Source organism: Tursiops truncatus, chromosome 2, assembly GCF_011762595.2.
Source record: "Tursiops truncatus isolate mTurTru1 chromosome 2, mTurTru1.mat.Y, whole genome shotgun sequence".
NCBI lineage: Eukaryota > Metazoa > Chordata > Mammalia > Artiodactyla > Delphinidae > Tursiops > Tursiops truncatus.
Window position 1 is genome coordinate 107,968,117 of NC_047035.1, and position 12,948 is coordinate 107,981,064.

General features: G+C 51.2%; 1 protein-coding gene across 12 annotated transcripts in view; it reads right to left on the minus strand.

Moving 5' to 3' along the window:
• MEGF11 (multiple EGF like domains 11) overlaps positions 1 to 12,948 on the minus strand; it is a 439,586-nt gene that overhangs the window by 32,701 nt on the left and 393,937 nt on the right. For all 12 annotated transcript variants that reach the window (XM_073801157.1, XM_033851846.2, XM_073801152.1 and 9 more), the window contains 3 exons: positions 4,892 to 5,012; positions 3,768 to 3,931; positions 2,575 to 2,677 (listed from right to left, as the gene is read on the minus strand). In XM_073801157.1, the coding sequence (XP_073657258.1) occupies positions 2,575 to 2,677; positions 3,768 to 3,931; positions 4,892 to 5,012 (388 nt within the window). The remainder of the gene's footprint in view (positions 1 to 2,574; positions 2,678 to 3,767; positions 3,932 to 4,891; positions 5,013 to 12,948) is intronic.

Here is a 12,948-nt window from a genome sequence, read left to right on the forward strand (position 1 = left end):
CCACATCCTTCAGGGACTGTTTTGGGTTTTGGGGTCTTCCTTCTCCAGGAAGTCTCCCTGAATGTCTGCCTAGGGATTCAAGCATCTATTTGATAGTGGCATACAACTTTGTCCCTATCATTTGAATATTTCATATATATGTGTCCTGTGAAGACAGGGACTATGGCTTCTTGACACTTCTGACTCTCTTTATCCAGGTGCTCCTAATGGGCAGGGAAATGATCTTGGTCATTCTTGCATCTCTAGTACCCAGGACAGTGTCTGGCACACAGTAGGTGCCCAGGGGCTATTGCTGGTGAATTTTGCCATTTACTGCTGGGCCTAGCACAGTGCCGGGCACATGGTAGCTGCCAAATAAAGACTCGGTGATGGCTCGAGTCAATAAATGCCAACTGAATGAATAAATGGTTCCCCTTTACAGTGCACTCCAGTGTCTCCCATCCTGTTGGCACTAATGTCCTGAGACCTTGGGCAGCTCCCTTTCCTCATCTGTAGCATAGGAGGTTGGAGCGGAACATCGTCAAGGTCTCCTTCACTTCAAGGGGAAAGGCCATACATGGTTATAGGCCAGCTTCTTTCAATTTATTTCAGTAAACACTGAGTAAGCACCTACCATGTGCAGGGCAAGGTGAATTCGATATCATGCCAGTCAAGAAGTGTGTGGCTAAGGGGGGCAAGGGGAGAAGACACGTACATGCTTAGAGCAAAGAGAAACAAGTGTTGAGCCTAGGCACAAGCAACATGCCAGGGGCTCGGTAGTCAGCAGTGGGTGGGGAGGGCTTGCCGAACAGGGGGCTGGGGCCTTTACCCTGCGCCCTCACTGTCTTTCCTTTGTTTCCTTCTGCTTGACAAATCTCAGGACATCAATTGCTCCTTTGAAACAACTTCAGGACCACGTTTGGGAAAATTAGTTTTAGAACAGCAGAGACCTTGCTGAAAGGTTGTCCATCAAAGACATAATTTTTAAGCACCAGATGTCATTGGAATCTTATCGGTTCACTCGAAATTAAGGCAATGAAAAATTAAAATGGATTTCCATTTGGCTCCAGCTAAGAGTCTAGGGTGCCAGTAACCAGTGTGGAGCCTAGCTCTGTACTAAGCGGCAGGGCAAGGGAGTCAGGTCGGAGATGCTACAGAGGAAGCAATGTCCCCAGCCCTCAGCTGCTCAGAAACTTTCTGGTTGCGGAGAACAGAGGTTGCCCAGCAGCCTGGTGTGAATTATTCATGTGAGGACCTACACTGCCAGCAATGCCTGTATTTCTTTCTCCTTGCTGTCCATCACTTTGGGAATGGCCAGTGGGTTCGTTCACGTAACATTAACACTGTATTTGTGGCTTACACTTACTGAGCACCTATTACGTGCCAGGCACTGTTAGCGCTTACAGGTATTAACTCATCTAAACTTCAAAATGATCTTGTAGTTATAAGGATTATAATTATCTGCATTTTATGGATGGAGGATTCAGGCCCTGAGAGGGTAAAGGACTTGCCCAAGGAGGTCTGGTGCCAGCTCTGTGTTCTTAACCATTTCTCAGTGTGTGGCAGGCAGTGGATACAGTGGTGAACAAGGCAGATGTGGTCCCTGCCTCCACAGAACTGATGGTCAAGGTGGGAGGCAGATAATAAACAAATCGTTACTCAAATCAGAGTTCAGTGACAATTGAAGTAAGTACAGCAAAATGCTGTGAGAATTAATTAAAGGGGCTCTTTCATAGTCTTGGCCAGGTTGGGGAGGTGGTAGTATCAGGGGGAGAGAGCCTTCCCAGAGGAAGTCATCTTTACGTCGAAATATGATGGATGAGAAGGTGTTATTAGGTGAAGAGAAGGGGAAAGAGTGATCTAGGCAGAGGGAATGCACATTTGAGGCCTGGAGTCAGGGAGGGTGGTTGGCCCAGGTGGTGGAGTGAAGTGAGTGATGGGAGGGCGCAAAAGAGAGGTGGAGGAGTTGGGCAGGGCCTTACAGGGCCATGTGGACCCCAGGTCACCGTAAGGATTTTGGATCAGTGTCTTGGGAAGCCATGGGGGCATCCTGAGCAGGGACTGATGTGAACGGATCTGGCCACCACGTGCAGAGTGGATGCAGCTGTGCAAGAGGGGAGGCCCACAGAAAAACGGGAGGCCGAGGCAGTGCCTGCTGAGAGATGGTGCTCAGTGGACGAGGGCGGTGGCAGTGGCTGGTGAGAAATGGATGGACGTGCCATCTATTTAGGAGGTGAGCTGCCAGGACACATGTAGGGGCCGGGAGTCTGAGCCTGGGCTAAGGAGAAAGTTCCCTGTCCGCCTCTCCACCATATCCCCTGCAAACACAGGTTGAGCACCCACACCTCTGTCTGCATTTTTTAAACTGGTCTGTCCCTAGCCCTTAGAACAGAGCCTGCACATACTAGGTGTTCAATTAATATTTGTTTACTCAAAGGGAATGAAATGGAGAACTGAAGCCCAGAGGATATAAAGAAAAGGTGCATATGTAGGAAGCAAGAAGAAGAAAAGGTGAAGGAACAGTCAAGAGAAGCAGGAGAATACCAAGAGCTCAGTTTCACAGGACCAGGATGGTGGCATGGCAGAGGGGGTTACCTGTCCATCCGGCCAGGCAGCAGCAGTGGCCTGTGACGGGATCGCAGCCATCGGCGTGGCTGCAGTCACAACGCTCACTGCAGTTCAGCCCGAATGTGCCATCCTGTGGAGAGAAGGGGGAGAGAGAAATGACGAGACCTAGACCCTCAGAGGTTCTCACACTTCTTTCGGATGTTGATGACAAAACTGAGCCACTGCCCAACAAGGATGAAGAGAAACTGGGGCTGGAGCGCTGTGGAGGCACTTTTTATAACCGGGGATCCAGTGAAGCTACTCCAAATAATTCTTTGGCTGCATTACGAAGAGTATGCAGTTTGGAGGGAGGGAGGTGTGGTCCTGCCCTACCTCTCAATGGTCAAGCTCAGAGAGCTGTAATGATCATTAATTAAAATTGTAAATGAAAATGCACCTTGCAAATTTTTAAACATTGATCACATGTGAGGAATGACTATGCTTTTTTCTTTGTGGGTAAGAAGGTGGCGGTCAACATTTGTTGTGTGCTCATCAGGTATCAAGAGTCTCATATAATTCATTTCTCTTAATCTTCACAACAACTCTATGAGATGGTTCCATTATATTCAAAATTTAAAGATGAGGTGAAGTAACATGCTCCAGGTAACACGGCTAGGATGAGGCAAAGGCAGGATTGGAACCCAGGACTGTAGGGCTCATTCAACAATATCCTATCGGTTTAACTTAACTTGTATCTTAGACTAAGATCCAGGGATTAAGTCTAGGTGGGTTATTACTGGATAATGCTTGGTTTAGTCCTCCCAACCTTGATCATAAAATTATAGAGTGTTGGAACCAGAAAGAAGCTTAGACATTATTATCAAGGAATGGCAACTCTGATGGATTAGTAAGAGCTGTCCTGTAGCACTGTGTCAAGAAGGATTCTGAAGCTGCATCTGGGCTCAGGTAAATGTGCCAGAGTCAATAATGTTTCCCAAGAGCACCCAGGGGAAAGTGAGGCCACATCACCATATCTGCTAAGTATCTGTCATTTTATAGATGAGAGGGCTGAGGCCAGAAGTAGGACAGAGAGGTTAGAGCTAGGGCTGAGACCTGAATCCAAGTGTCCCACCACCCGGTCCAGTGCTCTTCTCTGTGCACCTCTGTGGACAAAAAAAACTACAGCGAAAGGGCATGGGGGGCTGATGGGCCCACCCCGTCCTTCCCCGCCCCACACTCACCGGGCAGGGCAGTTCGCAGTTGTCCCCCAGCCAGCCAGGGGTGCAGAAGCAGGAACCATCGGTGGGGCTGCAGGCCGCCCCATTGGCACAGGTGCAGCTCTCGTTGCAGTTCAGGCCCCACGTCCCACTGGGACACGGCAGGGTGCAGTCGAGGCCCTGCCACCCTGAGGGGAGGGAACGAGGCTGTCACCTCTCCATCTAGGCCCAGCATGGCTTTCTGCCCACTCCCCCCAGCTCTGTACAAGGCATCACACCCAAACCACCCCTCCTCTGATTGCTAGGTTAGAACACACATTCCACATTCGGGGTCCACTCAGAAACACAGCAAGGCTGTTGAGAGAGTGGGGGCTAGAACCTGGGTCTCCTGCCTCCCGGTTCTCACTGTTTTTGCCACAGGTGGGTGATCCCACCTGGGACAGGGAACCAGTGGAGGCGGAGAGGGCTATCTGTGCCGAGGGTATACTCAGGAAACTTATCTCAGGGCCCTGTGTTTTGGTGATAGGCTGATTTCCCATTCTGAGGCTGGTTACTGGCTTGTCTGCCCTCAGATCCATTTCTCCCCTTCCCCTGCTCTGTTCTGTATCCCAGGGGGCTGACCCCTGCAGCTGCTCCCAGATGGCCTTGCCGGTGGGAGACCTGGCCGGTGATGGGAGGGCGGGAGCAGGAGAGATGCCAGGTATCTCCTCTTCCTTCTCTGCTATGAGCAGGGCCTCTGGTGGTGGCTGTGTCTCAGTGCTCCAGCACCATCTTGCAGCCCCTCTGCCCACATCCCAGCTCCCACCAGATGGCCCTCACTCCCAGGCTCTGGGAACTCCACTTCCTCCCTTTGTCCCTTTCACCCTGGAAGTGGTAGCAACTGTGGGAGAAGCTACTACTTTCTGGGTTGCTCATGTTCCCTTGTAAGTCCTTTCAGCTCTTCTAACACTGTGGTAACAAATCCCCTTTATTACATTCCTGCTGTTGAAGTCCCTGGCATGGGTCTCCTTGGCTGGAACCTGACGTATAGGCTCCCCGACCCTGCATGTGGGTGGGTGGGGCAGGAGCAGCCCAGACCCCTCAGCCGGCAGCCCACCTGGGCACTGTGCACATCTGAGGGGATGGGATTGGGAAAGAAGGCACATTACCCTCCTTGCAGGTGCAGGAGCCATCTACTGGGGAGCAGGTGCCACCGCTGTTACAGCTACAGACGGATGAGCAGTTGGGGCCGTAGGTCCCTGCTGCACAGGGAACTGCACAGACCTCCCCCTAGAAAAGGAGGAGGGGAATTTTGGGTCAGAGGTTGCCCCATGCTGGGTGGTTGTGGCAGGTAGAATAATGCCCACCCCCGCCTCCCCCCCACCATGTTCTACTCACTGGAACCTGTGAATATGTTACCTTACGTGGCAAAAGGGACTTTACAGGCGTGACTAAGGACCTTAAGACAGAGGAAGTGTCTTGGATTAGCCAGGTGGGCCCAAATCACAAGTGTCCTTATGAATAGAAGATGACCAAAAAGGTAGCCTCGAGAAGTCCTCCATCTGCCTGCACTGACTTTGAAGATGGAGGAAGGGGGCCACAAGCCAAATAATGCAGTGGCCTCTAGAAGCCAGAGGCCTCATTTTACAGCCAGCAAGAAAATGGGGACCTCAGTCCCACAACCCTAGGAACTGAATTCTGCCAACAATCCAAATGAGCAGAAAACAGATTCACCCCTAGAACCTCCAGAAAGGAACACAGCCTGCTGACACCTTGACTTTAGTCTTGTGAGACCCATACCAGACTTCTGACCCACAGAAATGTAAGACAGTACGTTTGTTTGGTTTGAAGCCACTAATGTGCTAATTTGTTACAGCAGTGATAGGAAAGCAATACAGTGATCCTCACTATTTGGGGGAGGGGTCAGGCCTCCAGCTCTAGGATGGGCAAAGCCCTCAGGAAACTTGACCCCTGAATCTGTATTAGGTCACAGCAGCATGGAATTTAACCCTCTGCCTCTCAACCAATCTTATTTGATTCTCACCAGCAACCCCTTGACGCAGATAATAATATCCTATCCCTGAACCTCAGAGAAGTTAAATGTAAATTATAATAGCTAATGCCGGGGCTTCCCTGGTGGCGCAGTGGTTGAAAGTCCGCCTGCCGATGCAGGGGACACGGGTTCGTGCCCCGGTCCGGGAAGATCCCACATGCCACGGAGCGGCTGGGCCCGTGAGCCATGGCCGCTGAGCTTGCGTGTCCGGAGCCTGTGCTCCGCAACGGGAGAGGCCACAACAGTGAGAAGCCCGCGTACAGCAAAAAAAAAAAAAAAAAAAAAAAAAAAAAAAAAAAAAAAAAAAATAGCTAATGCCCATTAAGTCCTTTCTCAATATCCAGCACCATGCATACATCATCTCATTTAATCCTCATAAACCTTCAGCAGACAGGAACTAATGCCTCAGCGTTATTCCCACTTAATAGATAGAACAATTGTCAGAGAAGTTATGGAATTCAGCCCAGGTCATGGAGCTAAACATGGCTGATCTCTGTTTGAACCAAGGCTGTCTGCTTAACCATTCTGTCACCAGGTGTCATAAACCAGCTTTCCTGGAAAGCATTCTCTGAGATGGAAGGAGTGCCTTCATCCATCCTGAATCGTGAATCTGGGTGACACCCTACAGGATCCACTATACCAGGCCTCCTTGGGTGGGCTCTCAGCTCCAGTAAGGAGTTCAGAGTGAGGACAAGTCACAGAGCCACCAGGAATGGGAACTTGAGAGGCCTTCAGGGGTGGGAGCATTTAATCAGAGAAAGTGGGGTAAAGGCTATCCAGGTGGGAAGAGTGTGGACAAGAGTACAGAGGAATATGAGAGTTGGGAATGTTCTAGGGGTAGCAGGAGGGGGAGTTTGTATAGGGAGGGGCAAGGGAGATATTTAAGAGGTGTTGGTAGCCTTGAATGCCAGGGAAGTAAGGTGGGGCTCTCTTCTCAGAGTACCCAGGACATGCCTTCCCCACCCAGGAACCCACGCTGGGGTTGTCTATATGGTCACTGGATGTTGAATTCCCACTGTCTCCCGCTAGGGACCATCTCCAGCCAGCTTCTCAGGTCTTGCTCTGAGGTTTACTACAGGAATGCTGATGCATGGGCCAGGATACCAGAGCTTGCCTGGGCCCCACTAGCTGTGTGACACTGGATAGATTACTGCCCCTCTCTGAGCCTCACTTCCAGCATCTGTGAAACGAAAGCCTTGAAGTAGGGGAGCCCGGGCAACTGGCCTCACCCCCATTTAGGTCACAGAGAGACCTTATTATGGCCCTTGGTGAAGAGGCTCTTCTCTAGCCCTTGCCTCCTGTCCCACCTGCACAGGCTGGGTCAGGGAGGAGGGTCTGGGAAGTGCAGAGTCCTGTAATAGAAGGTTCCATGGTTCCCACTCTTTCCCCTGCCAGTCCTTGGCAGACCCTGACCAGCTGGAATCTGTTAGCGCTCCCATTACCCAGAAAATTCTAACTTCTCCAGGACTATAAATAGCCCAAAAGAATATGTTTAAGCTCTGAGGGCCTTGGCCGGGGTGCAAATTGCGTGCTCAGTTTATGATTTTCTCTGTGTGAGTTTACTTTAAGAGGAAGGGTTTTCTCTCCTGGCATCCTCATTAGTGTCTCTAACCCCGGTCCTCCTAGGAGGCCTCAAGGGACCTGTGAGTCCTACTGCGGGTCTGCTGGTGGGGCTCAGAGAGGACTGACCACCCTGCCCTGCTCTAGGGGGCAAGATGCAGAGCACCCGCCTCGAGATATCTGCTCTCCAGAAGGCTGCACCAGGGCCCATTTTCTCCCAGTGTAGCCTGTGCATGGATATGGACAGTCAGCTTGGCCTTACAACAGCCCTGGGAAGCCCCCAGGTGACAGGACTTTAGCTTCCCAGAGAAAGAAGTAGAGACAGAGAGGGGCAGGGACTTATCCAGGGCCCCATGGTGTATCAGTGAGGGCGAAGGAGAAAGAACCAGATCTTTCCAGAAAGGTGGCAGAGCCCAGTGGTTAGAGAATGGAGTCTAGTGCCATCCTGCTTCCACTACTTATTCACTGTATGACCTTGCACAATTTACTAAATCCCTTGGGGACTCTCAGTTCCTCCATCTGTAATATGGGAATAATAATGCCCCTACTTCATAGGATTGTTAAGAGGATTAAATTAGTTATAGATGAAGCAGATAGAACAGTTCCTGGCAGGTAGAAAGCACTATAAGAGCTATTATTACTACAAAGAAATAGTATCTCTTACGAAAAGAATACACAAGACCCTCAAAGGTTTCAGCAGAAGGCATCTCTGGAGGAGGGATCCATCTCTCACTTGATGAACAAAGGCCGGGCCCTGTGCAGGAGAGGAGGGCTGGCGTTCACATGGGGCACGTGACCTCACGTCCCCAGGTTCACCCTCCTGCCATCTCCTCCAGGCTGTCTCCCTGGTTCCCCTCGTCACAGCTGAACAGGCCAGACTTTTCCCATGGTTTTGGGGGATGGAAGATGACCACTCACTGAGGGGCTACCATGTGCCAAGAGCTGTGTGTTCCGAACACTTTCCATTTGTTAGCTCCTGATGGCAAAAAATCCGGATGGGGAAGCAGGCAGCTTCTACAGGATACAGTTCTGCCCTGAAGGCCTAGTACATCTCCCCCTCCTCCAGCTCGCTGTCCTGACCCGACCAGGTTCAAACCCCTCAGTAAACACAAGTACAAACAGTGAAACTTTCTGTCAAATTCCCTACCTTCTGGCCTCTGATCTGCAGGTCTGTGTGTGTCGCTGATTGGCTGTCTCTGGTGATGGACATGCACAGCAAGACAATAATCAGCCTAACTTCTCAGGTTTAGACTTACAGCTCCGCCCACCTCAAGGTGTCCCCTGGCCAAGGTCTGGCGATTCCCAGGGTGCCCGTGTGCCAAGCCCCCCATGTGGCCATTCTCTCACCCACACATCTCCCCAGTTTGGTGCACCACGAACGGGCCTTAATCACGATGGCCTGTGTAGCATCTGAGCCTACAGGGGTATTTATGTCTACACTTGCTTAGGCAGTCAGTGTACACACCTGTGAGAGTGTGTGTGTGTGTGTGTGTGTGTGTGTGTGTGTGTGTGTGTGTGTGTGTGTGTGTGTGTGTGTGTGTGTGTGTGTGTGTGTCTCTGGGGGCTTATCCATCTGTGTGGATTTGGGTATGAATCTGTGACTGCTTATCCATCTGTGTGGATTTGGGTATAAATCTGTGACTCCTTCCTCGTCCTCGTCCTTCCCTCCTGCTGTGTTCCCTCCCCAGACTACCTATCCTGCCCTGGTGGGAACTGGGCGCACCAACAGCCACCACCATCCTAGCACCGTGGGGCTCCGGGTTAGCTCACATGCCTGCCTCCGCCCTGCGCTGTCAGCTGAGGGAGCCAGGGATCTGATTTTAGTCATGTCTAGATTCTCAGGGCTTAGGACCCTGCTGGTGCATAGATGGGCCCTCGATAAATGTTGTTTAATTGAAATGAGATGCTTGTGTGTACCATGCTACCATGCACAGAACCAAAAGGACTGGGCACCTTCCGTATGCTTTCTCTCTCATGCCAGGCAATTCACCAAATGTTTGCTGAGTGGGGGCCAACTCTGAGCCAGTCCTGGGAGTGGGCTCCAGGGACACACAGGAGCCTGTGACCTGCTCTCTGCTCTTGGGCAGCTCCAAGGCAGTGGCCACGCAGGGACACTCATGCTTGCATCTAGATGTGTTTATTTGTCCACTTATTTACTGTCTGTCTCCCCAAGTTAGACTAGAAACTTCATGAGAACAGGGACCTTATCTGTCTTGGTTGCCCCAGTATCCCTAGCTCAGTACCTGGCACAGAATAGAAGTATTCTATGAATACTCTTGGACAAATGAGTGAGGGGCCCTGGTGGCCCGGGGTTCTGTGGCTCCCATCACACACAGGAAGCAGAATACTGTCTGGTCTAAGGAAGAGTCCCATGCTACCACACCAACTCTGAGCCTCCCTGGGGGCTCTTGTGCAAAGGGAACGCCAGGCCAGATCCTGGTCTATGGTTCCATGCCCCATCCTGCCACCTCCTACCCAAACCCTGCCCAGCCAGGCTGAGGGTCAGAAGTACAGCTAGAAAATTACCCTGTTGGCCTCGAGTGCATCCACTCTGGAAGACAAGACCCTCCAAGCTGAATAGGATCTCAGAGATGATCAAATTCATTGCCTTCATGAGAAGGAGACTGAAAGTCAGAGTGAGCCCATGAGGCAGAACTGGGACTTATCTACCCTCTTCCCCCCAGCCCAGTGCCTGGCCCAGACCAGCCTTGAGTCCACGTCTGTTGATTTTTTCAGATTCTGGAAAAAAGGACAGGATGAGAACCCAGGGAAGTTGGGGAGTTTGTATTTGGCATCTCACATGTTTCAGATAGCCTAGCACCTCTGCTCACTCCCTCAGTTAAGGCCCTTTATTGAAGCTGTTCCCCAAGATCTCCATCCAGAATTCCTACACATCTTGCTGCTGGAAAACAGCTTTCTCTTCTGACTGATGTTCATACTAGGTAACATACAGGCCTTGGTTTCCTTATCAATTATATGTGGCTGTTGAAATCAATCAGTCTCCCCAACTTTTCACCACCAAGAGCCCTTGTTGGTATCCTCCCTCTACAAAGCTCTCTCAGTTTGAGAGACCCTGCTGTCACTGTGTGCTGGTGTCTAAACAGGTGCAATTTGGCCAGTGACCACATGCCATGTGATGCAGGTGGCAGCATCCTATCCACCAACCATGACCTAGAAATTCCTATGATATCACCTATAACCAATCAGGGCTTCTGATTAGCTCACGCTAACCTGGGAGATCACATAGAGTTAATTTAATTCTAATTAACAGCAGAAGAAAAACCTTGGTGTTTTAGTGAGATTTGTCACAGGTAATGGAAGACTGCCTGTAGGCTTTGTGAAATGTTCGAAACCACTCCTGGCAACCTACTGCAGCCTCTGCACGTGTCTAGCTGGGAACCACTGGCTGGATCATGTCCATGGACCTTTTAGCTCTCTCTGAGCATCTTCTTGCATGCAGTAGGGGTCTTAACCTGAAGGAGTGAGGAGTGGTGGGAATGCAGGGCTGGGGTGGGGAGCCCTCCTGGAATCTAAAAGTCACACCATCTGGGTGGCCACCTAGTCTGCTAATGTGTGGCCTGGGACTGGTCACATACCCATTCCTATCAGTGGGGGGACAGCTCCTTGTGCCAGAGCTGGAAAGGATGTTGGGAATCACTTGGTCCGGCTACCTTGTTTTACACGTGAGGAAACTGAGGCCAAGAGAGGGAAAGTGACTTGCCCAAGGTCACACAGCCAATGCTAGGCAGAGATGGGTTTGGAACTCGAATCTTCTGGCTCCCATTTCAGCAGAGGATGCTAAGATCCCATATGTGGTGAAACTCTGGGATAGCCTACGCTGCCCCTGCTCACTCACATCGACAGCACGCTCACCACCTAAGCACAGAGCATCCAGAGGACATGGCCCTGACCTTGAGGAAGGGCCACCGGCCAGGTCCAGACACTTTGGCCCTTTCTCAGCACCTGGCAGTTGATATCTGGGTGTTTTTATATTGCTATCTATCCCCATTACACTTGCATAGCCCGCCCCCCTCCTCCAGCCCAGGAAAGGGAGCCCTCCACTTCCCACAGGGGCAGGTCCCCGAGGTTCCAGCTTCTGCGGAGGGAAGCCTGCCAGTCCTGCTCAGTGTCTCCATTCTGTGAATAGAGGATGGATGTGAACTCCTCCTCCCATCCAAAGGCCTGCTAATTATAGATGCAGCATAGGCTGTTAACATTTTGAACTTGATTTGAAAGAGCTACTGGCAGAACCCCTGGAGCTGGTCTCACTAAAGAGATGCAAATCTCCCCTCCACCTGCCTTCTTTTTTGTTTTTTTGTTTTTTTTTTTTGCGGTACGGGGGCCTCTCACTGTTGTGGCCTCTCCCGTTGCGGAGTACAGGCTCTGGATGCGCAGGCTCAGCGGCCATGGCTCACGGGCCCAGCTGCTCCGCGGCATGTGGGATCTTCCCAGACCGGGGCACGAACCCATGTCCCCTGCATCGGCAGGCGGACTCTCAGCCACTGCGCCACCAGGGAAGCCCTCCACTTGCCTTCTTGTACAATGTGGCAACACAGGCCCAGACCCTGGTGGGTAGTGAGTTATATGTACTATTAAATTTGTTTCAAATGTTGTTTATTGAATTTTCTCCCCTGCAATATGCTGCTTTGTAGTTTGGCCCTGTTTGGGTTCCTTGTGCTGATCATCCATTTTCCTTGCAATGGGCAGGAGATTAATAAGTATTTTTTGGAGTGAAAGAGGAGGAGGATGGAAAGTGGTTGACCCTCCCTCACACAAAAGGGGTAGGCAATTGTGCAAGTTTGTCTCAGGGTCCCCTTAAATATGTTCTGTGGGTAGAAGGCAGTGTAAACGGAGTGGACTGTGTTCTTTAGATCCAGGCTGAGGTAGTAGGCAGGCTCAGCAGGCCCGTGGGAACTCAGCAGAAAGGACTCTGGGACAGACAACCAGGGAAGTCGGCCTGGCCCCCATGTCTTCTTGCTGGAGGAGTAGGGATGGCTTAGGCAAGAAAGGGCCCTGGACCTGGGGTCACAGTACATAGGTTTAAGTGAGGCAAAGGTACTGGCTCACGGTGACCTGGCTTCATTCGTTCACCCATTCAACCCACAAACGCCTGTTGAGCATCTACCATAGGCCAGGTGCCGTGACAGGCCCTGGCCTCACTAACCATCACGCTAGACTAGGAGTGACCTAAGGTCCCCTTCAGCTCCTATATTCTTTAACTTTCCCCTGCCCTTCTACTTCCAGAGCAGGTTTCCCTGTTCCCTGTTCCTCTGTGACACTTTTCACAATTGTGATGAATTAAAACAAAATCAGCTCTCATTCACTAGATTGTAAGTTCCATGAGGGTAAGGACTGGGTCTCTTTTCCTCAGCCCTACGGCCCTGGCCCTAGCATGGTGCCTCGACCACAGTCAGTGCTCAGTGCCTATGGGTCGAATTAATTCAGTCATTCAGGGAATGTTTTTGAAACACTACTATGTGTCTGATACTGTGATAGGCCAGGGGATACTCCGTGAGCGGAACAGAGCTTGTCCCTCCTCTCATGGAGTTTACCCTCCAGTGGTGGGAGCGGGGTGAGGCACAAGATGAGGCTGTGGCATGAAAGGGCTCAGGC